Source organism: Neofelis nebulosa, chromosome X (genome assembly GCF_028018385.1).
Source record: "Neofelis nebulosa isolate mNeoNeb1 chromosome X, mNeoNeb1.pri, whole genome shotgun sequence".
Classification (NCBI taxonomy): domain Eukaryota; kingdom Metazoa; phylum Chordata; class Mammalia; order Carnivora; family Felidae; genus Neofelis; species Neofelis nebulosa.
This window is the reverse complement of record NC_080800.1, coordinates 127,191,177-127,215,313: the sequence shown is the minus strand read 5'-3', so window position 1 is coordinate 127,215,313 and position 24,137 is coordinate 127,191,177. Positions and strand designations below refer to the sequence as shown.

Here is a 24,137-nt window from a genome sequence, read left to right as displayed (position 1 = left end):
CCCTTGGACATAAACTACAAAAATCATAATGACAATAACGTACCACTTGCATACATTAAAAAAAAAAAAAGAGGTTAGCGAGGGAGGGAGCCAAACATAAGAGACTCTTAAAAACTGAGAACAAACTGAGGGTTGATGGGGGGTGGGTGGGAGGGAGGGGAGGGTGGGTGATGGGTATTGAGGAGGGCCCGTCGGATGAGCACTGGGTGTTGTACGGAAGCCAATTTGACAATAAATCTCATACTTAAATACAAGAAAAAGTTAAAAACCCTCCAGTACAGAAAAGAACTATAAGCAAGAATTCAGTGAAGCAATGAGGAAGGAAAGTATTTTCAATTACTTTGGCCAAGATTTGGTATCTTTTGTATATAAAGAGCATTCACCGGTCAATAAGTAAAATATGACTCTTCCAATTGAAAAATTAATCAACGAGGGCCGCCTGGGTGGCTCAGTCAGTTAAGCATCCGAGTCGGTCTCGGCTCAGGTCATGATCTCACGGTTGGTGGGTTCAAGCACTGCGTCGGGCTCTGCACTCACAGCGCAGGAACTGCTTGGGTTCTCTCTCTCTCTCTCTCTCTCTCTCTGCCCTCTCCCCTTGCTCTGACACAGTAGCTGAAAATACACTCAGATGCGGAAAAGTAGTTTTATTTTCTGCTGTAAGAACGCCCCTCCTCCAGCAATAGGGAAAAACAAGGCCCAAAGTCCAATACAAACAATTAGACCCCCGTAATAAAGCGGCAACCAGCATCGGAATGGACGCCCTAGGGAAGGGAGGGACGCTAGGTTACAATTAGCCCCTTTTGCCTGGCTCCGGCAATCTGAAAAACGGGGGCACGAAGCGCTGCATGGTCCAAACCAACAGGGAAAGCTGGTCAAGACAGGAGGCGATGGAAATCTGGAGTTGGCCAGGCTCTTCGGCAGTCAGTCGGCTAAAAGTGAGGGAAAAAGAAAATCCAAATGAAATGTCATCACTCTTGCCCCTACCTCTCTGCCCCCCCTCAGGTGGCCGCAGGCTCAGGGTGCCACACCTACCTCTTTGGACCTAACCTTTGGTGTCTCCAATTCACTATTAGAATGACCCTCAGGAGATAGGCCCTAGCGACCTGACACCACCCCCCACGAGGGACCCGTCTGGAACTAACATAATTAGGACGTTGCCGAATACCGTGAACTCCTTCCGAACTGCCCCGACCTGGGGCTGGCCCTGTGTCGCCAGACACTGGTGGGCCACCTGTGCCTCCGTGGGTGACGGGAAAGGCATGGTGACATAGCTGGTAGCCATTCGGTTAAGGCATCATCGAAAACCGATCGCGTCGGTGCCTCAGGCGTCCTGACCACTCCGAGGCCTGCTTTCCCCACGGCCACTCTCCCCCCTCTCCATCCTCTCAGGTCCGCTCCCCTCCTTCCTGGTCCATCAGGCCGCCTCTCCCCGCCACCCCTTCCCCACCCCTCCCGGACACCCCCGGCCCATCCGCCCCCCCCACCCCCGGGCCGGTCCCTCTGGTGCCCCGGTCCCCCCTCCCCTCCTTGCCCTGGACCCCCAGGCTGAACCCCCTCCCCTCCGCTCCCCGCCCCGTCGCCTCCTCTAGGCCCATCGCCCCGGCCACCCGCCACTCGGCAAAGAGGATACAACTGCAGCGGCTGGCTCCCCGGCCCTCCGGCTGTGGGCCCGCCGTGCCCACCGGGTCCCGGCAAAGGGTGTCCGCCAAGCCCTGGCACGGCAGCTGCGCCCGGGACGGGAGCACATGGCGCCTGCGCGACCCGCGGGGCCGCACCGGCCGCGGCACACTCCTCTCCCTCACCACCTCCGCCGGGGCCCTCGTGGCCTCCGGGGCCATCTGGGACACCGGGGTCTCCCGGGCCACGCTGACCCTCGGGACCGCCGGCCCCACCGCCTGCGCCTCGATCTGTGGCCTCCATGGTTCCCTGGCCTGGACTTCAGCTGAACCGCCGAGGGAACGAACGAACGAAGGAACGAGGCTCCCTCGGGAAGCGGATGACGTCACCTGCGCTCCCCGCGCACCTGCGCAAACCGGCCCGAAGCTAATGCCCAGAATCCCCTCCTGTAGGCCACTGGCACGTGACTGTTTCCGGCCCGGCCCGCCCCTCCCCCCAAGCGTGTGTCTGCGCAGGCGCCAGCCGGGCGCACGTGCGAGCAGCCAACTGACCGCCGCCCGCCCGGGTCCCGGGCATCGAGGCGTGGGCCGCGCTCAGGCGCTTCTGGGCAGCACCGTGCCTGTCCCTGTCTGTGGGCTCCCCGTACGGCTCGGGTCGGCGTGTGCCGGAACCGTCCCCGGGGGCGGGCGGGAGGGGGGGGGCCGAAGCAGGATGCCGAGCAGGGGCCACTCCCAGGCCCTGCCTGTCCTCAGGGAGCACGCCCCGCGCGGCCCCTAGGGGAGCTGGAATGGACGGGCCTCGCTCCCTCACCACTTCTCGGTCCCGGGCACCGTCAGTCCCCTAGTGCCTGCCAGCCTGGGGGAGGGTACACCGCCAAGGGCGCGACCGGCCTCCGGCCTGGGGCTCCCGGGCTCCCGCCTCCCACACCGCAATGGCTGCGGGCTTGGGCCGGGGGCCCGGGGGCCCAGGGGGGCCCAGCTGGCCCCGAGGGCAGCGGCACGGGGGAGCACCGCCCCGGCGACAGCTCCCCCGTCGCTTTGGCCTCTGTTGCGGCAGCCCTGACGGGCTGTCCCTCCCCCAGGAACAAAGTCTTGTGGCTCTCGGGGGGCGGGGGGGGCCTGGAGGTGCCAGGGGCCCTCAACTGGGAGGTGACCCTGTGTCTGCCGGCCTGCTGGGTGCTGGCCTACTTCTGTGTCTGCAAGGAGGTCAAGTCAAGAGGAAAGGTACAGCTGGAGGCGGGCGGGTCGGGGTGGGTGATGATGGCAGGGGTGGGGGCAGCATGTCCGGTGGGGAGAAGGGGTGTCTCCGCCCGGGGGCGAGGTGACCGGGCCAGGGCCTGAGGCGGGGGCAGGTCCTTGAACCCAGCCCGGTGGATTTCCCACGCGTGCCTGGGTAGTCCTCCGCAACCTCCAAACTCCAGCCCAGCCGCCTTCTGTCCTGAGGGGACAGGCCCAGGCGACAGCCAGCTGAACTTGCCTGTGTCGGGCATCCCCGCCCCAGTTTCCCTCTCTTCCTCACTCACTACTTCCTCACTCTCTGCTTTGCGGCCAGCCTGGGGGGACCCAGTCCGTGGCCCTCCCTTGCCTACCTGTCCTGCTCTGCTGAGGGTGGGAGGGAGGCAGAGGTCTTCTCGGTCACCTCGCTGTCGCCTCTGTCTCCGGCCGGCCCAGTCCACTCCGCCCTGCCCAGGACCCTGCCTCTGTGCAGAGAACCACAGGAGGCATGGGACCTGCCTCCAGGCCGATGTCCTGCTCCCCACCCGGGGAACGTCCTGCCTCCGCCCTCCCTCTACAGCTGACCTGTCCTTGCGGGGGCGGCCAATGGCCAGCTGAGCACCCCGCTTCCTTCGGGAGGAGCCCAGGCTCTGAGGAGTAGAAGGGGGGGCTGCAGACTGGCCTCCCGCTTGACCTCGGAGCGGACCGTACCACAGTGGGGGGAGTGTGGCCCGCCTGCCCCCCTGCTGAGGCTGGGGGCCCCTAAGTGGGGAGGCGGGGGGCCGCAGGGCCCCTTCTGAGCAGCGCCCCCCCCGCCCCCAGATCGTGTACTTCACGGCCACCTTCCCCTACGTGGTCCTCGTCGTGCTGTTGGTGCGGGGAGTGCTGCTGCCCGGCGCCCTGGATGGCATCATCTATCTGAAGCCTGACTGGTCGAAGCTGGGGTCCCCTCAGGTGAGGGGGCGGTGGGCTGGACGGGACGAGGGGCGGGCCAGGCCGGCAGGGCCCCTCACCTCCTCCCCGCCCTGGTCTATCTCCAGGTGTGGATAGATGCCGGGACCCAGATTTTCTTTTCTTACGCCATCGGCCTGGGCGCCCTCACGGCGCTGGGCAGCTACAACCGCTTCAACAACAACTGCTACAAGTAGGTGCCGCAGGCCGCCCCCCGCCCCCGCTGCGCATCCGCGGGCAGCAGGCGGCCTGACCAGTCCCCGCGGCCCCTCTGCCCCCAGGGACACCATCATCCTGGCCCTCATCAACAGCGGGACCAGCTTTTTCGCTGGCTTCGTGGTCTTCTCCATCCTGGGCTTCATGGCCGCAGAGCAAGGCGTGCACATCTCCAAGGTGGCGGAATCAGGTGAGGACCCCGACCCCTCCGCCCGGCCTTCCGTCCTAACAGACCCCATCCGCGAACACACGTGCACACAGACGTTCCGGGAAACGAGAGACAGATTCACTTTGCTTGTCCCGTCACTCGTGGCCGAGGGAGGCCCGGCCGAGCAGCTGCGAGGCACAGCTGTTCCGGTCGGCCCCGAGCCGGAGCCTCACGGGCCGGGCCACGGGGGGGCCTCGAGCTCTCGTCCCTCCGTCCGTGCATCCCTCCCCGGGGCCGTGGGCTGAGCCCCTCACATTCGGCCGAGTGTTGCAGAGGGAGAGGAGGGGCTTTCCGGGGTGAACGGTGACCAGTGACCACAAGGGCTGCCGGCCGGCAAGACCCGGAGCCTGAGCCAGACACCCCGCTCTCGCGGGCTCGGGCCCCCCGGCAACACCTTGACTCAAGGGGAAAGGCCCCCAGCCACAGCACGCCCCGGTGTCATCCCTCAGTTTGGAAGCTCAGGGAAGGGGAGAAGGGGAGGGCGGCGGGCAGTGACGAGGACGGACGGAACGGAACGCGGGCGCGGGACACAGGTGTCGAGACCCTGCCGCTTCCCCTTTCAGGGCCCGGCCTGGCCTTCATCGCCTACCCCCGGGCCGTCACGCTGATGCCTGTGGCCCCCCTCTGGGCTGCCCTGTTTTTCTTCGTGCTGTTGCTGCTCGGCCTGGACAGCCAGGTTTGCGGGGGGACGGGGGGGGGGGGGACAGGACGGAGGGTGCCGGGAGCGTGGGGGAGGCCCCGGGGTGAGGGGGGACGGCTGGCAGGTGGCCGCAGGGGCGTGGCCTGAGCGCCCCGCCACAGTTTGTAGGTGTGGAAGGCTTCATCACTGGCCTGCTCGACCTCCTCCCGGCGTCCTGCTACTTCCGTTTCCAATGGGAGATCTCCGTGGCCCTCTGCTGCGCCCTCTGCTTTGTCATCGACCTCTCCATGGTGACTGATGTGAGTGGGGGCGGGGTGGGGGCCGCCCCAGGCCTCCCGCTGCCTGCCACCTTCCCTGACCCGGCTCCGTCCCCAGGGCGGGATGTACGTCTTCCAGCTGTTTGACTACTACTCGGCCAGCGGCACGACCCTGCTGTGGCAGGCCTTCTGGGAGTGCGTGGTGGTCGCCTGGGTGTACGGTAGGCCCGGGCCCCGGGGCGAGCTGGGGGTGCGGGCCGGAGCAGGGGTGGTGGGGTGTCCGGCTCCAGCCCTCCCGCCTCGCTCGCCCCAGGAGCCGACCGCTTCATGGACGACGTCGCCTGCATGATCGGGTACCGCCCCTGCCCCTGGATGAAATGGTGCTGGTCCTTCTTCACCCCGCTGGTCTGCATGGTAAGGGCCGGGGGAGGCCCGAGCCGGGGGAGGGGTGCCGAGGGCCCGCCGCTGGCTGAGCGCGCGGCGGGGGGGTTCTCACCCGCAGGGCATCTTTATCTTCAACGTGGTGTACTACAAGCCGCTAGTCTACAACAACACCTACGTGTACCCGTGGTGGGGCGAGGCCATGGGCTGGGGCTTCGCGCTCTCCTCCATGCTGTGTGTGCCCCTCCACCTCCTGGGCTGCCTCCTCAGGGCCAAGGGGACCGTGGCTGAGGTCGGTCCCCTGCACCCCCTCTTCCCTGCACGACTCCCTCCTTCCCTCCCTCCCTCCCTCCCTCCAACCCACCGGATCAAGGCGTTTCCTCCCAAGTGCCCCTTCTCCCACCCACTACTAGGATGTAGCATCACGCTAGGAGTCTCTGGGCCAGAAGTCTCTGGGCCGGCCCACAAAGGGGTGGATGGAAGGAACGCTGAGCCTCCAGGTTCCGAGGTCACGGCAGGGGGAGGAGAGAGAGGTCTGTCCCCAGCCCTTGCCCCGTTTCCCTAGGACAGAGTGTGGGGTGTGGTCAGTGCCTGTGGGAGGGGCCCCGGACCCCCACCCGTGCCAGGTGGTGGGAAAACTCCAAACTCCTGCGCAGCCGACTTCAGTCCTGAGGGGACACGCCCAGGTGGCAGCCAGCTGCCCCTTGCCTGTGTCGGGCATCCCTGCCCCAGTGTCTCTTCTATCAGGGTACAGAGACACCTGTAAGAACACTTGTGCAGGGAAAGGTGGCTCACTAGAGGAAGGTTGGAATAGAGGACGTGGAGTCAAGCTGCAGAATCCAGCACAGATCTTCCCCATGGCTACTTGGCACCAAAAACACTCGTCTCGTAAGACGTCATAGTAGCTCACGCTTCCTGTGTTCCAGGCTCTCTCTCAAGTGCTTTGTATACGTCAACCCGGTATGTCAGTTTTCCCGCAAGCATGATAGCAGCCACGGTCTCCTCCTGCCGTGTTGCCCCTGTCCTTCAAAACGTGAGCGCATGCTCTCTCTCCACGGCTGCAGAGACTCAAAGCCTGTCCATCTGTGGATGGTGGTAATTGCATCTTTACTCCATCCGTAAAATCGTGTGGATAGCCTGTAATCCGTGGGCTAAATTATTAAGTTCACCTCCACCAATTTAGCTGGAATAAAATAGTAGAGGGAACATGGGGCAAGGAGGAAATTAGCTAATCCAAATGAAAAGATGGGTAAAGTGACAAAGAAATCAGACAGGCCTAAGGGTTACAGTCCTCACGTCTACACTAGACGTGAGGCTCGCATTGGCACTTTTCACTTCTTTTATCTGCCGTCCTTTCCCTCCCCGTTCCCTTTGCCCTCGGCCAACATCCCAGCTCGTGAGGATGGGGTGACCCAAGCCTTCTTTCCCAAGGGGGCCGAGCCCTTGCTGGCCCATAAGGACTCACTGCCATCTTCCGCTGAACTTTACCTTCCCACATAGCGGCACCAGGAGATGCCCCCGCCCCCCAAATTCTGTGGGTCTCCGGCACACTTCTCCCCAACGCCAGTGTAGGGCAGCGGCTCTCTCTCCTCTGGATCACCGGGATACCTCTCCCCAGCCAATGCAGTAACCCCTCTGGCCTGTTGGTGCACGAGCACAAGGAGCCCCAAGTGGCCAGGGAAATGCTGCAAAGTCAGTTTAGTGCAGCCTTTTTGTGGAGACCGTGACGGTGAACGAGACTTCGGTATGTCCAGGGACAGCATTGCCGGCAAAACCATGTCAGCAGGGAGGGCAGGTACATGTGTAGACAAACTCTTCCAGGGAGGAAAACTTGTTGCCCCCTGCATGAGGGAGGGGGTCCGATGTAGTCAACATTTCAGTAGATCGCCTGGATGATCTCTCTCAAGGATGACACCATATCTGGGCCTCTGTTTTTGGTAGATGGGGCATGGAACAGTAATAATACCCAGATCAGTCTTGCCGAGGTGCAGGCCATGTTGTTCAGCCCGTGAGTAATGGCCATTTCTGTCCCCATGGCCCCTTTTATCATGAGCCCACTGAGTCGGAATCGGGGCAATGGGGGGAGGGACGCCCGGTTGGCTCAGTCGGTTAAGCGGCCATCTCTTGATTTCGGCTCGGATCATGACCTCACAGTTCGGTTCGTGGGTCCAAGCTGCACGTCGGGCTCTGTGCTCACTGCATGGAGGCAGCTTCAGATCCTCTGTCTCCCTCTTCCTGACCCTCTCCCACCCGCACACTCTGTCTCTCAAAAATAAGTAAGCGTTAAAAAAGAGAACCGGGGGGGCGCCTGGGTGGCGCAGTCGGTTAAGCGTCCGACTTCAGCCAGGTCACGATCTCGCGGTCCGTGAGTTCGAGCCCCGCGTCAGGCTCTGGGCCGATGGCTCGGAGCCTGGAGCCTGTTTCCGATTCTGTGTCTCCCTCTCTCTCTGCCCCTCCCCCGTTCATGCTCTGTCTCTCTCTGTCCCAAAAATAAATAAAAAATGTTGAAAAAAAAAATTAAAAAAAAATAAAAAAATAAAAAAGAGAACCGGGGTCCCTGGGGAAAGAAGCTGACTGCCATGCACAGAAGGGGTCGTCTTGTCTACCTGATTACCAAGAGCCTCCTCTGTACTGGGTACGCCTTGGTGAACATGCACAAGGAATGAATGTTTCCTCACGATGCGGACCCATTCTTGGAAGTCCATTCATATACTTCTTCCCCGGCCTGCCTTGCTATCAATCCTCCATCAAATGCTTCCAGGTCTGAAACACACCCCCTGGAAGGGACAGGGCTGAGGTACGATGGCGGCCAGCTGGGAGGGTTGTGGGGGTCGTACAACGGCTTTCTGACAATCAGTTATTCACCTTCGTCGTTAAACAAGTCATCCTTTCCCTACTGATCTTCAGCATCAACTTCACTATGTAGTTATTGCCCATATGTGTTGGAGACATTTTCTAGACTTTCTCTCAAGTCCATTGTTGTGTCTGAATATGCCCATACCTGCACCACACTCCCCTTTGAAAAGAATATGACAGGGGAACCTGGGTGGTTCGATGAGTTAAGCGTCTGACTTGGTTCCGGCTCAGGTCGTGATCTCACGGTTCGTGAGATCGAGCCCTGAGTTGGGCTCTGTGCTGACAGTACAGAGCCTGCTTAGGATTCTCTCTCCCTCTCTCTGCCTCTCCTCTGCTCACTCCCTCTCTCGCTCTTTCTCTCTCCCTCTCTCTCTCTCTCAAAATAAATAAGACTTAAAAAAAGAAAAAACATTTACAGAAAAAAAATTCATGAATGTCAATTGTAGGATTGTAACAGAACAATGTTTACTTTATTGAGCCTACATCAATTGCACCTGAACCAGAGCTCCTGCCATCCCAAGACCAACAAGAACCTCCTGTACCTTTCCAGGCCAGTCAGTGTCACCCCCTACCCCCCTCACACACACTGTGCCAGGCAAGCTTAGTGACTGCTTAAAATGCCACAAAAGGACGAGACTATGTAAAGGCACAGAGAGTAGGGTGTTGCGTATACAAGAAGAGCATAAACGTTAAAAGCAAATCCTCTGGTGTCTTGAATTTCCTTTTCTTTCTTTCTTTTTTTTTTTTTTTTGCTTTAAAAGTTATGAGATTGGTAATGGGGGGTTAACTGCCTTAGAGACAAAAAAGTCACTATTAAAACCAACCTTTTCAACAAAATAACCATTATTGCCATCCTTGACTCCTTGTCATTTCCTTTATCATCTTGGTCGTCCTTCTGTTTCTCTTTCTCTCACTTTTTCAGCCTTTACAGCCCCATTTTCTTTTCTTACCTCAGGTCTCTGTTAGCCACATACCCCAGAATATCCATTCTGTATTTTTCTCCATCTGAACAACCTTATCGTCTACTCATGTCTCCCCGTTTCTTTGTGGCATCTCCCGTGGAAAGGGCGGGATAGTCCCCTTGAGTAGAATGCGATGCTCAGAACAAAATAAGGAAATGGACAAAGGGCTCCTGGATGAATTTAGATCCTTAGGTTGTTTTCTATTTAGGGGGAAATGAGCTGTGTCTGCCTCTGCCATGTCTTGCCCTTCGCAGAGCGTTTGGAGTAGGAGGCGCAAGCATATAGATGAAGCTTCTGATGCTCCTCCCGGCACCATGTGGACTCTCGGTTTTATTCCTTTGGTCTATATGTGTCCCCATATGCCAACACCACACTGCTTTGATTGCCGTTGCTTTGTAATAAGTTTTGGAATCAGCAAGTGTGTGTCCTCCCATTTTATTCCTTTTTTTCAAAATTGTTTTGATTCATCATGTCCCTTTGCAATTCCACGTGAATGCAAAGATCGACATTTCTCTTTCTGAGAAAGAAAGCCGTTGCAGTTTTTATAGGTACTGCCTTGCATCTTTAGATCACTTTGGGTAGTACTGCCATCTGCCAAGACCATTCAGTGGGGAGAGAGTAGTCTCTTCAACAAGTGGTGCTGGGACAACTGGGTATCCGCATGTAAAAGAATGAAGTCGGACCCCTGCCAGACACCATGTGCAAAAATTGACTCAAAATGAATCAACAACCTAAATGGGATGTCTTTCATTTATTTAGGTCTTCTTTAATTTCTTTCAGCAATGTTTTATAGTTTTCACGTATGATCTTTACTTACCCTTTCTTGGTTAAATTTATTTCTAAGTATTTTATCCCTTTTGATACTATTGTCGGGGCAATTATTTTCCTATTTTCATCTTCAGATTGTTCATTGCTGGTGTACCGAAAAACAACTGATCTCTGCGTGTCGGTCTTGTAACCTGAAACTTTCCATAATTCATTTATTAGCTCTAGCAGTTTTTTGTGGATTCCTTGAGGTTTTCTATATATAAGATCGTGCCCTCTGCAAATAGAGATAGTTTTACTTTTTTGATGCCTTTTATCTCTTTTTCTTGCCTGACCGCTCTGGATGGAACTTGTAGTACAACGTTGAAAATCACTGTTGAAAGTCGGCATCCTTTCTTGTACCTGATCTTAGAGTAAAAGCTTTCAGTCTTTCACCACTGAGTATGATGTTAGCTGTGGGTTTTTCATAAATCCCCTTTATCATGTCTTGGAAGCTCCCTTATATTCTTAGGGTTTTTTTTTTTTTAATGTCTTCATTATGAAACGTTGTTAGATTTTGTCAAAAACTTTGTCTACACCAATTAAGATGATTGGGATTTTTTTCCCCTTTGTTTTATTGATTCCCTGGTAGATTTCACATATGGAACCACCCTTACATTCCTAGAACAAATCTTACTTGGTGATTCTGTCTGTGTAATTCTTTTAATATGTTGCTGGATTCAGTTTGCTAGTATTGTGCTGAGGGTTTTTGCATCTGTATTCATAAGGGATATTGACTTGTAGTTTGTTTGTTTGTTTTTTTTTCGTGGTGTCTCTACTTAGCTTTGGTATCAGGGTAATGTCAGCCTCATAGAATGAGTTAAGAACCGTTCCCTCCTCTTGTGTTTTTTGAGTTTGAGGAGGATCAATGTTCATTATTCTTTAAGCGCTTGGTAGAATTCTCCAGTGAGGCTACCTGGTCACGTATTTTTATTTGATGGGTTTTTTTTATTATTATTGGTTCAATCTCTTATTATAGGTCTGTTCATATTATCTTACCCACATTTCCGTGAGGTTTGCTCCTTCACTTCTTTCAAGTCTCTGCTCAAGTGTCTACTCCTCAACAAGGATGTTCCTGGCTACTGTCACTAAAATGAACCCCCACCCCTATCTCCTGTCTCTCTTCCATGCTCCTTTTCCCTTAGTAATCATTGCCATCTAACATACTATTTATTCACCGTATGTATTGTCTGCTGCTTTCGCAGGACTGTAAGCTCCATGAGGCGGAAATTTCTGCCTGGATTGTTCACCACTGCAGGCCTAGTGCTTAGCAATAGTGGACATTCGGTTAATATTTGTGGAATAAATGCATGAATAAATCGGGATAGCTGGAGCTCAGTGAGAGAACAGTTCCTAGATGAGGAAGAGGTGGGCCACAGTAATGAATATGGATTTTAGCTTCAAGTGCAATGGAAGGCATAGGAGGGCATCAAGAAAGGCAGTAAAATTATCTAATTTATGTTTTAAGATCAATCTGGAAACTGTGTTTGAGGGGGACTGTGGTGAATTCAGAAACCAGTAACTTTAGTGTCAATAGCTTCCAGGAGAGAGATGATGATGGCTTGAACTAGTATTTCAGCAGTGGAAAAGGGGAAAAGTTGATGAATTCAAGAAATACTTTGAATGTAAGTGAGACAGAGCTGGTAAACGGATTAGATTTGGGGGGGGGGGTAGATAGGTGACAATGATCACCGTTAGAGTAAAGCCATCTTAGATCTTCTAGACAAGACCAGCCACCAGCTGAATATCACCAACTTACCAGTGTTGATATCACAAAGAACAGAATTGATCACGTGAAACCTGCCCAAATTTCTGTCCCAAAATATTATAAAATATAATACAATGATTATTGTTTTAAGCCAGAATAATTTCTGGTAGGTTATTATAGAGATAAGATAATCAAAACAACACTCTCGCTAAGAATAATTAGAAAAGCTGGTAAATTATAAAATCATAGTTTTAAAGGTATGGAACTACGAAGCAATAAGGATTGAAGGAGATAAAATTTCACAGAAGGGAGTACTATATACAGAATATTTGTGTCCCCACAGATTTCATATGTTGAAACCTAATTCCCAGTGTGATGATATTTGGAGGTGAGGCCTTTGGGAGGTCACCAAGTCATAAGGGTGGAACTCTCATGAATGGGATTACTGCCCTTATAAAAGAGACCCTACAGAGCTCCCTCACCCCTTCTGCTATGTAAGGATACAGCAAGGAGATAGCCCTCTGTGAACCCAGAAGCAGGCTCTCACCAGATACCAAATCTACCAGCAGCTTGATCTTGTATTTCCAGACTTCAAAACTATAAGAAATAAGTGTCTGTTATTATAAATGTCCTAAACTGTGGCATTTTGTTATAGCAGCCTGAATGGACTAAGACAAAATGTAGTACTGGAAGTGCTGCTGTAACAAATATCTCAAAATATGGAAGCAGCTTTCAAACTGGGTAATGGGTAGAGGCTGGAAGAGCTTTGAAGTGCATACTAGGAGAAGCCTTTATTGCCATTAACACACCATTAAGGACAATTCTGGTAAGACAGAAAGAAGGAACAAGTTATTGGACACTGGAGGAAAGGCTATCCTTGTTATAAAGTGGCAGAGAACTTGGCTGAACTGTGTTTTTGTCCTAGTGTTTTGTGGAAGACAGAATTTATAAACAGTGAAATTGGATACTTAGCCGAAGAAATTTCTAAGCAAAGTGTTGAAGGTGCAGCTTGGCCCCTCCTGATTGCTTATAGTAAAATTTGAGAAGATAGAAGTGATTTAAAGACAATTGTTCAGCAGAAAGGAAAAATAACTTAAAGATTTGGAAAATCTTCAGCCTATCCATATTACGAAAGTGGCAACACTAAGAATGTGGCTAAGGGACCATTTGATGGGGAGGTTAGTATAGGTTAGCTATCTTAACAGAAGCCAGGCACCATTCTTCAAGACAATGGAATAATGGCCTCAAAGGTGATTCAGAAATCATCAGGACTGACACTCCCATCACAAGCCCAGAGTGCATGGGGGATTGGGTGGGAGGGAGGAGCATGTCTGCCTGCACCTAGGTTTTAAAAGACAAGGTTACCCAGCACAGCCTCAGGCATACAACCCCAGCCCAGGAGAGCTTCAGGGCCCCAGCAGAGAGAAGCTGCAGCACCATCCCACCAAGCCTTGTGGTGACATTGCCACCAAATGGGCCTGGAAGACAGAGCAACAAGCCAAAGAAGATTATTCTTTTTTTAATATAATTTATTGTCAAGTTAGCTAACATACAGTGTATGCAATGTGCTCTGGGCTTCAGAAGTAGATTCCCATGATTCATCACTTACATACAACACCCAGTGCTCATACCAGCAAGTGCCCTCTTCAATGCCCACCACCCATTTTCCCCTCCCCCCAACAACTCCTTCCATCAACCTTCACTTTGTTCTCTGCATTTAAGAGTCTCTTATGTAGAGAACCCAGAAATGGACCCACAAATGTATGGCCAAATGATCTTTGACAAAGCAGGAAGAATATCAATAGAATAAAGAGTCTCTTCAGCAAGTGGTGCTGGGAAAACTGGGCAGCAACATGCAGAAGAATGAACCTGGACCACTTTCATACACCATACACAAAAATAAACTCAAAATGGATGAAAGACCTCAATGTAAGACAGGAAGCCATCAAAATCCTCAAGCAGAAAGCAGGCAAAAACCTCTTTGATCTTGGCTGCAGCAACTTCTTACTCAACACGTCTCTGGAGGCAAGGGAAACAAAAGCGAAAATGAACTACTGGGACCTCATCAAAATAAAAAGCTTCTGCACAGTGAAGGAAACAATCAGCAAAGCTAAAAGGCAACCTATGGAATGGGAGAAGATATTTGCAAACGACATATCAGATAAAGGGTTAGTATCCAAAATCTATAAAAAACTTATCAAACTCAACACCCAAAAAACAAATAATCCAGTGAAGAAATGGGCAAAAGACATGAATAGACACTTCTCCGAAGAAGACATCCAGATGGCCAACCGACACATGAAAAAATGCTCAACATCACTCATCATCAGGGAAATACACATCAAAACCACAATGAGATACCACCTGACACCTGTCAGAATGGCTAACATTATCAACTCAGGCAACAACAGATGTTGGCGAGGATGTGGAGAAAGAGGATCTCTTTTGCATTGTTGGTGGGAATGCAAGCTGGTGCAGCCACTCTGGAAAACAGTATGGAGGTTCCTCAAAAAAACTAGAACTATCAGCAATGGCACTACTAAGCATTTATCTACGGGATACAGATGTGCTGTTTCAAAGGGACACATGCACCCCCATGTTTATGGCAGCACTATCAACAATAGCCAAAGTATGGATTGAGCCCAAATGTCCATCAATGGATGAATGGATAAAGAAGATGTGGTATAGATATACAATGGAGTATTACTCGGCCATCAAAAAGAATGAAATCTTGCCATTTGCAACTATGAGGATGGAACTGGAGAGTATTATGCTAAGTGAAATTAATCAGTCAGAGAAAGAGAAAAATCATATGACTTCACTCATATGAGGACTTTAAGAGACAAAACAGATGAACATAAGAGAAGGGAAACAAAAATAAAATAAAAAAGGGAGGGGGACAACACAGAAGAGACTCATAAACATGGAGAACAAACTGAGGGTTACTGGAGGGGTTGTGGGAGGGGGAATGGGCTAAATGGGTAAGGGGCACTAAGGAATCTACTCCTGAAATCATTGTTGCACTATATGCTAATTAATTTGGATGTAAATTTTAAAAAATAAAAAAATTTTTTAAAAAGAGTCTCTTATGATTTGCCTCCCTCTCTGTTTGAAACTATTCCCCTTCCCTTCCCCCATAGTCTTCTGTTAAGTTTCTCAAATTCCACATATGAGTGAAAACATATGATATTTGTCTTACTGTGCCTGATTTATTTCATTTAGCATAATACCCTCCAGTTCCATCCACATTGTTGCAAGTGGCAAGATGTCACTCTTTCAAAGATTATTCTTGAGCTTTAGGGTTTACTGGAACTTGCACTATTAGATTTCAGACTTACTCAGGACCTGTCACTTTTCCTTTCTTATTTCTTCCATTTGAAATGAGAATGTGTATCCTATGCCTATCCCAGCATTATATTTTGAAAACACACAATATGTATGGCTTCACAGGTTCACAGGTGGAGAGGAATTTGCCTCAAGATGAATCATATCTTGAGTGTTACCCACATCTGATTTAGATGATACCTATATGAGACTTGGCCTTAGACTTTAGAGTTCATGCTGTAACTGCTTAAGACTTTTGAGGCTAGTGCCATAGCATGAATGCATTTTGCATGCAAAAAGGACATGAATTTTGAGATGTCAGGGTGGAATGTTATGGTGTGAATATCTGTGAGGGTGGAGCCCTCATGAGTGGGATTAAGTGCCCTTATGAAAGGGACCTCAAAGAGCACCCTTGCCCCTGCTGCCATGTGATGACACAATGAGAAAATGGTGATCTATGAACCAGAAAGTGGGCACTCACCAAACACTGAATCTGCCATCACTTTGATCTTGGACTTCCAGCCTCCAGAACTGTGAGAAATAAATGTCTGTTGATTACAAGCCACCCAGTCTGTGGTATTTTTGTTATAGCCACATGAGCAGAATAAGATGGGGAGAAACTTTCATTTTTATTTTTTTAATTTAATGTTTTTTTTTGAGAGAGACAGAGAGAGAGAGAGAAAGAATGTGAGTGGGCAAGGGGCAGAGGGAGAGGGAGACACAGAATCCAAAGCAGGTTCCAGGCTCTGAGCTGTCCCCACAGAGCCCAACATGGGGCTCAAACCCACAAACTATGAGATCATGACCTAAGCTGAAGTCAGAGGCTCAACCAACTAAGCCACCCAGGCGCCCCGACAGCGAGAAACTTTTAGACGTGAGCTGAGGTACTGCAGCTGCTCTTTGCTTAGAGGAATACGCTGGCTCTAGTTGAAGGATAGCTGCTGAGAATCTGAACTTAACCCATACAGAAAGCTACTGCTAAGGTTCAGAAAAAAAAAAAACCAGCAGAACTTTTAACAGTTATGTGGGTCTATAGTGACAAAATTAGAGACTTTTGGGTCCTCAAACCAACAGTTGCTCTCCCCGAAGACATGTGCATAGTTCTGAAGCGGCACAGGGCCAGAGGCTATAGACCTAAGCTGAGCAGTGGTAGGAATTTTCTGTAGTCTCACTGTGTTTGTAAAACAAAGACCTGCTAAAGGAGAGACCCTGAAACACAACAAACAAAAGTGAAAACCCTGAAGGGAGTGATAAATTTACACTGACCATCTGCAACTACTTTTTCCCTGGGAATAATTTCAGATCTCAATGCAGATAGAGGCTGAGGGTTGATGCTGGAAAGGGAGGGGGGGGGAATAGAGAAATCAGCAAAACTTTAAGTGGTCAAGTGGAATTAAAGTGACAAAATTGGAGACTTGGGGGATATATTAGTTTGTTAAGGCTGCCATTACAAAGCACAACAAACTTAGTGACTTAAAACAACAAAAAGTGGCATAAATACCAACTGGAATAGAATTGATAATCTAGAAATAAACCCTCACATTTATGGTCAATTTATTTTCAACAAGGATGCCAAGACAATTCAATGAGGAAAGAACTGTCTTTTCAACAAATAGTGCTGGGATAAGTGAATATCCACATACAAAAGAATGAATGTGAACCCCTACCTCACACCACACTCAAAAATTAAATCCTAATTGATCATGGACCTAAATTTAAGAGGTAAAACTAGAAAAGTCTTAGAAGAAAACAAACGTGTAAAACCATGATCTTGGATTAGATGATGGTTTCTTAGATATGACAACAAAACTACAAGCAAAAAAAAAGAAAACTAGATGAACTGGATATCATTAAAATTAATTTTTTTTGTGCTTTAAGGGACATCACCAAGAAAATGAAAATACAACCTACAGAGTCGTGGATCATTTTGCAGATCATATGTCTAATAGGGCTCTACTACCCAAAATATATAAAGAGCTATTACAACTGAATATTTAAACAGAGGGGTGCTTGGCTGGCTCATTTGGAAGAGCATGTGACTCTTGATCTCGGGTCATAAGTTTAAATTCCACATGGGGTGTAGAGATTATTTAAATAAATTTTTAAAAACTTTTTAAAAATAAAAAGAGAAAAGAGAATGACATAATTTTATTTTTTTAAGATTTTATTTTTAAGTAATCTACACCCAACATGAGGCTTGAACTCACAACCCTGAAATCAAGGGTTGCATGCTCCACTGACTAAGCCGGCCAGGTGCCCCTAAATGACCTAATTTTAAATGGAGGAAAGGTCTGAATGGACACTTCTCCAAAGAAGATCTACAAATGTCCAAAAAGCACATGAAAAGATGCTCAAAATAACTAGCCATCAGAGAAATGTAAATCAAAACCAGAATCAGATGCCACTTCATACCCACTAAGATGGCTATATTTAAAAAGACAATAACAGGGGTGCCTGGTTCACTCAGTCAGTGGAGCATGCAGCTCTTGATCTTGGGGTTCTGAGTTCAAGCCCCACATTGGGAGTAGAGTTTACTTAAAAATTTTTAAGGTCTATTCATTTTTCAGAGACAGAGTGTGAGTGGGGGAGGGGCAGACAAAGAGGGAGACACAGAATCCAAAGCAGGCTCCAGGCTCTGAGCTGTCAGCACAGAGCCCAACGTGGGGCTTGAACCCATGAGCCATGAGATCATGACCTGAGCCAAAGTCAGACCCTTAACTGACTGAGCCACCCAGGTGCCCCAAGAGTAGAATTTACTTAAAAAATAAATATTTTTTAAAGACAATAACAAGCGTTAGCTAGGATGAGGATCAACTGGAACCATCACACATTGCTGGTGGGAATATAAAATGGTGCAGCCACTATGGCTGGAAGACACTTTGGCAGTTTCTCAATAAGTTGAACACAGAATTACCATATGACCCAAAAATTCCACTCCTAGGTATATACCCAAAATAACTGAAAACAGGGGTTCAAATGAAAACATGTACAAGAATATTCATAGCAGCATGATGTGCAATAGCCAAAAGGTAAAAATACCTCAAATGTCAATAACTGATGAATAACCAGTTAAGTAAAATGTAATATATGCATACAATGGAGTGTTCTTCAGCCATAAAAAAAAAAAGAATAAAGTACTGATACATGCTACAATATATATGGATTTTGAAAACATTATGGTAAGTAAAAGACACCAGATGCAAAAGGCCACATATTATATGATTCCACTTATGTGAAATATCCAGAACAGGTAAATCCATAGAGATGGAAAGCAGATTAGTGGTTCCTAAGGGCTTGGGATAAGGGGGAATGGAAAATAACTGCTTAGTGGATATGGGGTTTCCATTTAAAATTTTTTTACCTTTATTTATTTCTGAGAGACAGAGAGAGACAGAGCACAAGTGGGGGAGTGGCAGAGAGAGAAGGAAACACAGAATCCAAAGCAGGCTCCAGGCTCCGAGGTGTCAGCACAGAGCCCGACACGGGGCTCGAACCCACAAACTGTGAGATCATGACCTGAGCCGAAGTTGGACACCCAACCCACTGAGCCACCCAGGCGCCTATGGGGTTTCCATTTAAAGTGATGAAGAAATTCTGGAACTAGAGAGTGGTAACTGTTGCACAACATTATGAATGTACTAAATGCCACTGAATTGTATACTGTAAAATGGCTAAAATTGTGAATTTTGTGTTATGTGTATTTGACTATAATTTTTAAAAATAGCAGAGTAGAAGTTTCTGCAGTCTTGCCAGCGCTGTGTAGACAAAGACCCGCACCCACTAGACCCACCAAGACTGCCAATCGAAAGCCCTAGTGAACCAGGAGTAGACTGCAACCTGGCATCAACATAAACCAGTCCTTGATTAGACAGAGTATGGTGATAAGCCCCCAAATTCTATCTACCTAGCAGAGAAAATGCTTAACCTTCTCTGGTGGAAGATAAGCTCATCTAGAATACCTACAGTATTTTTATTTTTATTTTTATTTTTTAAACGTTTTTTATTTATTTTTGGGACAGAGAGAGACAGAGCATGAACGGGGGAGGGGCAGAGAGAGAGGGAGACACAGAATCGGAAACAGGCTCCAGGCTCCGAGCCATCAGCCCAGAGCCTGACGCGGGGCTCGAACTCACGGACCGCGAGATCGTGACCTGGCTGAAGTCGGACGCTTAACTGACTGCGCCACCCAGGCGCCCCCCTACAGTATTTTTATACATGATCTTTGGGACTCAGTTCAAATCACTAGGCATGAGAATTGACAAGACCATATGACCAGATAGCCGAGAGAAAAAAACAGATAACCAAGAGAAAAAACAGATAGCCAAGAGAAGCAGACTGAGGAGTAACCCAGGTATTAGAATGAGCAGAGAAAATGACTTTAAAATAAGTATCACTAATATGTTCAGAAAAAGAGAGACGATGGAGATTTTCATAGAGAGTTGGAACTATAAAAAAATTAAATGGACATCCTAGAACTGAAAATTCCCATATTTGAAATTAAGAAGTCAATGAATGTCTGGCCAAAAGAAAATATCTAAACTGAGACACAAAGAATAGATTTTGGAAAAACTAAACAGTGTAAAATGCATGTAGGACATGGATAAGAGGTCTAACATACATGTAAATGGAGTCTCAAAAGAAGAAAAAGATAATGGAGCAGAGTCGATATTAGAATTCAGATTTTTCAAATTAATGAACGACATCAAGCCATACATTCAAGAAAGGTCAGTAAAGGTCAAGCAAGATAAATACAAAGGACATGATATCTAGGCACATCGTAGTAATACTGCTAAAATACAAAGGCAAAGAGAAAATCTTAATAGCAGCCAGAGGAAAAAAGGAAGGGAAAGAAACAACACTAAAATGGACGGCTGAATTCTCCACAGAAACTGTGGAACCCAGAAAACAAGAAAATCATACAAAGTGCTGAAAGAAAATAATTTCCAACCTAGAATTCTATATATCCATGAAAATATCCTTCAAAAATAAAGGTGATATATGCAGAATTCCCAGTATGATAGAGTGAAGAGGTTAACAAATCCTATACACAAAAAATCAAGTACAAAACTAGATAACATTATCAAAAACAAACATTGCAGGGCTCTGGAAAGTAATGAAAGGTAGGCAACAAACTGTTCCAACTTCAGTGAAGAGCACCTGGATTCTGTAGCTTTTTTGCCCAGCACCACTCTCAATCTCCCATCCCTTTAATTAGGTAACTGTACTGTCACAGGAGGGGATCTTAATTTGGGAAAGGGAGCAAAAGTCAAGGTTTTGTTGTCTTTTGAAAGTGGAGAATTTGATAAGGAACAAATGGGAAAACCCAGTTTGAATAACGTTGTGATCATAGTTAAGATGAGCAGTGAGCCATCCAGAAATTTAAGAGTCATAAAAGCGCAAAACAATTTCCACTCATCCCTAGCTGACTAGGGAATTACATGCATGAGCAGGGGAGACCCAAGAGAGACAAGCAGAAAGTGAAAGCTAAGGGAATGTACTCCCTGTAGAGGCCGCTTTTAGGCAAACAGGCTTGAGTAGTAGAATGTAGAAAGGGCCCACTCTGACCCCCTGGCTGAATACAGACAGGCCCATTGGGCAACCCACCTCAAGATGTATCCATAGTCCCTAACTAACCAATGGTTACTTACAGCCAGGCACATTTACCAAAAAGGGAAAATTCCATACATCACCATACCTCCTCACCTTCCCCCTTTAAAAACAACCCCCACCCACTGCTTGGTTGCAGACAGCCTCTCTGCTGTCCTGCCCGCTGCTCCCTTGCAGTGTATTCAATAACTCCTCTCTCCTATGTTCTGTCTCAGTGAATTCTTTTCACCATCCACACCACTGGCTTCCACCCGACGGTGGCCCCACATTTGGGGCTCCCATCCAACCGGAGAGACACCACATTTAGACACCACACTCCCAATCCACATACAGATCAATCTACAAATGGTGAAAGTGTTTTGGGCTCAAGAAGTTTCCACACAATCTCTGCCAAATCATTGGCTTACCACTAAGCTATCCAGACGCTAGGAAGCCAGGTTAAAAAATAAAAATAAGAGGGGCACCTTGGTGGCTCAGTCAGTTGAGAATCCAACTGTTGATTTTGGCTCAGGTCATGCTCCCAGGGTCATGGGATGTGGGATCTAGCCCTGCATTGGGCTCCACACTTGGCATGGAGCCTGCTTAAGATTCTCTCTCTCTCTCTCTCTCTCTCTCTCTCTCTCTCTCTGCCCCCTCTCCCCCACTTATGCACTCTCTCTCTAAAATGAAAAAAGAAGAAGAATTTTTTAAATCTGAAGAGAGAAAACAGCAGCTGTACTCCATGAGACAGACAGATTGTGGGGGTGACAAATTCCACAGTTTAGGTCCACAAAAGTTACTAAAACAGAGCAAAACAAAACAAACAGAAAAGCTCAGAAGCCAAAAAGTTGCACATTATCTAAAATATCCATTTTTCAACAAAAGCAACAAATACAAACATGCAAAGTATAAGGGAACAGCAATTCTGTGGTGCACCCTGATGATCATGCACATCTCCACATAGGCAAGAATTGACTACAGTCTGACCTGGGTCTTGGTAGAACACCCTGTGATTCTCCTAGAGCAAGGGGGGGGGGGGGGGAAATCCTAGTATGGAGCTGCTGTGTGGCATTTTCTCATCTGTTTCCCATTTTTCATCTATTTCCCCAGTTGCAGTTGAGCACAGAACTTTCCACCTTTTTCCCCTCAGGTTACAGCTTCACAATTCTATAAAAGTCTATAAACATGCTTGGCTACAATTTTAGAGATGAATCTTCAATGGCAGAGTGTTCTACTGCCTGTGTCACCTGTTATATGGTTCTTCTGGTTTGGTGTCATCCTGTGAGACCAGAGACATGATCTGACACTATGCTGATCTTGCTTTTGTTGGCTGTGTAAGTTACAAACTATCTGAATCCATTTGGGCTCATTGTTTCCTTACCAGCTGAATCTATGAAAATTTGGCAAGCCAAAACCTAGCAGCCACAGTGCTGCTGCTTAGGAACCACTTGACAACTTGACACAAAGAAAATGGAAAGTTTGACCCATACTTACTAGTGAAAGCAGCCAAGAGAATCTGATTTTGAGAGGGTCTAGATATTCAAATTAATAGTCAAAAGCTTCAAAGCACCTATTATGAATATGTTCAAAGAATTATAGAAAACTATGTTCAAGTAATTAAACAAAAATATGACAATTCTTCAAATACGGAATCTCAATGGAGAAGTAGAACCCATATAAAATAACCAAATGGGAATTCTAGACTTCAAAAATGTAAGAACTGAAATGAAAACTTCACTAGATGGGCTCAACAGCAAATATGAGATGAAACAGGAAAGAATCAGCAAACTCAAAGATAAACCAATTGAAAGTACCATAATCCAAATAATAGAAAGAAAAACAAACTGAATAAAAATTAACATAGCTGCATATACACTTGATGGCGGATGCCATCAAGTGTAACAGCTTAAGTGTATGAGACTCCCAGAAAGAAAGGAGTTAAAGAAAGGGGAAGAAAATAAAAACTGAAAAAATAATGACTGAAATCTCCCATTTGATGAAAAACATTAATCTACAGAACCAAGAAGTTCAACAGCCTACAAATATGACAAACAGAAAGGGATCCATACCGCGACACACCATAGTCAAACTGCTGAAAGCCATAGACAAAAAAATCTTAAAAGCAGAAAAACAATCCATCGTGTACAAGAGAACAACAATTCACTTAATGGCTGACACCTCAGCAGATTTGATGGAAAGCCAGAATGCAATAGATGACATTTTCAAAGCGTTGAGAGAAAAAAACTGTCAACCAGTAATGCCATTTCCAGGAAAACTAGACTTGAAAATTGTCGTAGACTCTGGGTCTAAAGTTCTCTCTGGTCCAGCAAGAGAGCAGACGCAGGATTAGAATGCGAGAGAGGCTAATGTCTGGGAGAGGACAAGATCCCCGAGTAAGGGTCCTTGCTCTGTTTTTATTAAGATCAGAAGGCTTACAAGCGTGATGGGACTGCACAGAGAGACAATGAAACCGTGAACATTAATTAACTCATAGACATGAAGGAAAAGGGGGGTTTCAAAGATATGCGGTGTTAGGGGTTTGGGTCAATACAAAACAAAGTCCTGGTGCCAGGAAAATGGTTGTTTACAGCAGGCATGAGGCTCCATTTCTGTTTATCTTAGCTAGCTTAGGGCACAAGACAGAGCATGCTACCTCAGGGCCAACAAGGCACTTTTCTTTTGCTATTAGCTCCACTCTGGGCAACCTTGCCAGCTGTGGTCTATAGCCCTGTTTACCTGTTTACCTATTGTCGTCCTTCCTTCCTGTGCAAGCAGCTTTCTGCTATTATACTAAATTGGGGGGGTGTTTCCGCCCTCAATACCTAATCTTGTTTACCTCATTTTTGATGCTTTCATCCTGTGGCTTTCTATTTCTTTACGCCTTGTTAACCCATCGGTGCAAGGTCAGGGAATTCCTAAGCTTATTTCCCACAGAAAATAAAATTAAAATAAAGACATTCTTGCGCGTATTTACCTCTTAGTTTCTTCAAACATGGGTGTATTTTAAAGAACTTTAGGGCTAGAGTAAGAATAATGAAAAAGAATGTTCCAGAAAAATAAGCAAGACCACATAGAGATCTGGAGGACACTTTGACCAAAGAATTTCTTTCTTTTTACAATATATTGTGTTCACATTGCAGATACTTCCTCACTGTGACATTTTATTTTTTTTGTTTGTTTGTTTATTTACTTATTTTGAGGGAGAGAGAGAGCACTGTAAGGGTTAAATTGTAGTGTAGGGCTAACCTGTAGCCCTGAGAAATAACAGCTTTGTTTTGACACTGTAGGCTGAGATAACAGCTTTGTTTTAAATTATGCTTCATCAATCAAGGGAACAAAAGTTCAAGGACAAAGTGGCACCAGAGGCAGGGTCAAGGAGGTCAACTGGTTGTGGCTTAATGGCAGAACTGTTT

At 48.0% G+C, this 24,137-nt stretch overlaps 2 protein-coding genes across 3 annotated transcripts; one reads left to right on the top strand and one right to left on the bottom strand.

Moving 5' to 3' along the window:
• Positions 1–629: 629 nt before the first annotated feature.
• On the bottom strand, positions 630–2,021 carry LOC131502327 (cancer/testis antigen 1-like). Of its 2 annotated transcripts, none has more exons than XM_058713033.1 (3): positions 1,631–2,021; positions 1,166–1,271; positions 630–929 (listed from the first exon to the last, which is right to left on the bottom strand). In XM_058713033.1, the coding sequence occupies exons 1-3, from the start codon at positions 1,918–1,920 to the stop codon at positions 873–875; spliced, it is 453 nt and encodes a 150-aa protein (XP_058569016.1). In that variant the 5' UTR covers positions 1,921–2,021; the 3' UTR covers positions 630–872. The 2 variants fall into 2 exon arrangements, with proteins under 2 accessions (XP_058569016.1, XP_058569015.1); XM_058713032.1 differs by having other exon boundaries at positions 1,143–1,271; positions 1,631–2,007.
• On the top strand, positions 1,919–6,082 carry LOC131502172 (sodium- and chloride-dependent creatine transporter 1-like). The gene is made up of 10 exons (XM_058712750.1): positions 1,919–2,035; positions 2,370–2,856; positions 3,583–3,785; positions 3,872–3,975; positions 4,064–4,188; positions 4,770–4,882; positions 5,008–5,145; positions 5,222–5,324; positions 5,417–5,517; positions 5,606–6,082. Exons 1-10 carry the CDS (start codon positions 1,919–1,921, stop codon positions 6,047–6,049), a joined length of 1,935 nt encoding a protein of 644 aa, XP_058568733.1. The 3' UTR covers positions 6,050–6,082.
• Positions 6,083–24,137: the final 18,055 nt, after the last annotated feature.

Coding starts and splice junctions, on each gene's coding strand:
- LOC131502172 (XM_058712750.1), top strand. CDS start 1,919: ATGGTTCCCTGGCCTGGACTTCAGCTGAACCGCCGAGGGAACGAACGA. Junction 2,036..2,369: donor CCGCGCACCTGCGCAAACCG/GCCCGAAGCTAA, acceptor GCCTGTCCTCAG/GGAGCACGCCCCGCGCGGCC. Junction 4,189..4,769: donor CTCCAAGGTGGCGGAATCAG/GTGAGGACCCCG, acceptor TTCCCCTTTCAG/GGCCCGGCCTGGCCTTCATC.
- LOC131502327 (XM_058713032.1), bottom strand. CDS start 1,920: ATGGAGGCCACAGATCGAGGCGCAGGCGGTGGGGCCGGCGGTCCCGAG. Junction 1,272..1,630: donor GGGAGCCAGCCGCTGCAGTT/GTATCCTCTTTG, acceptor AATGGCTACCAG/CTATGTCACCATGCCTTTCC. Junction 930..1,142: donor TTCGGCAACGTCCTAATTAT/GTTAGTTCCAGA, acceptor CCTCACTTTTAG/CCGACTGACTGCCGAAGAGC.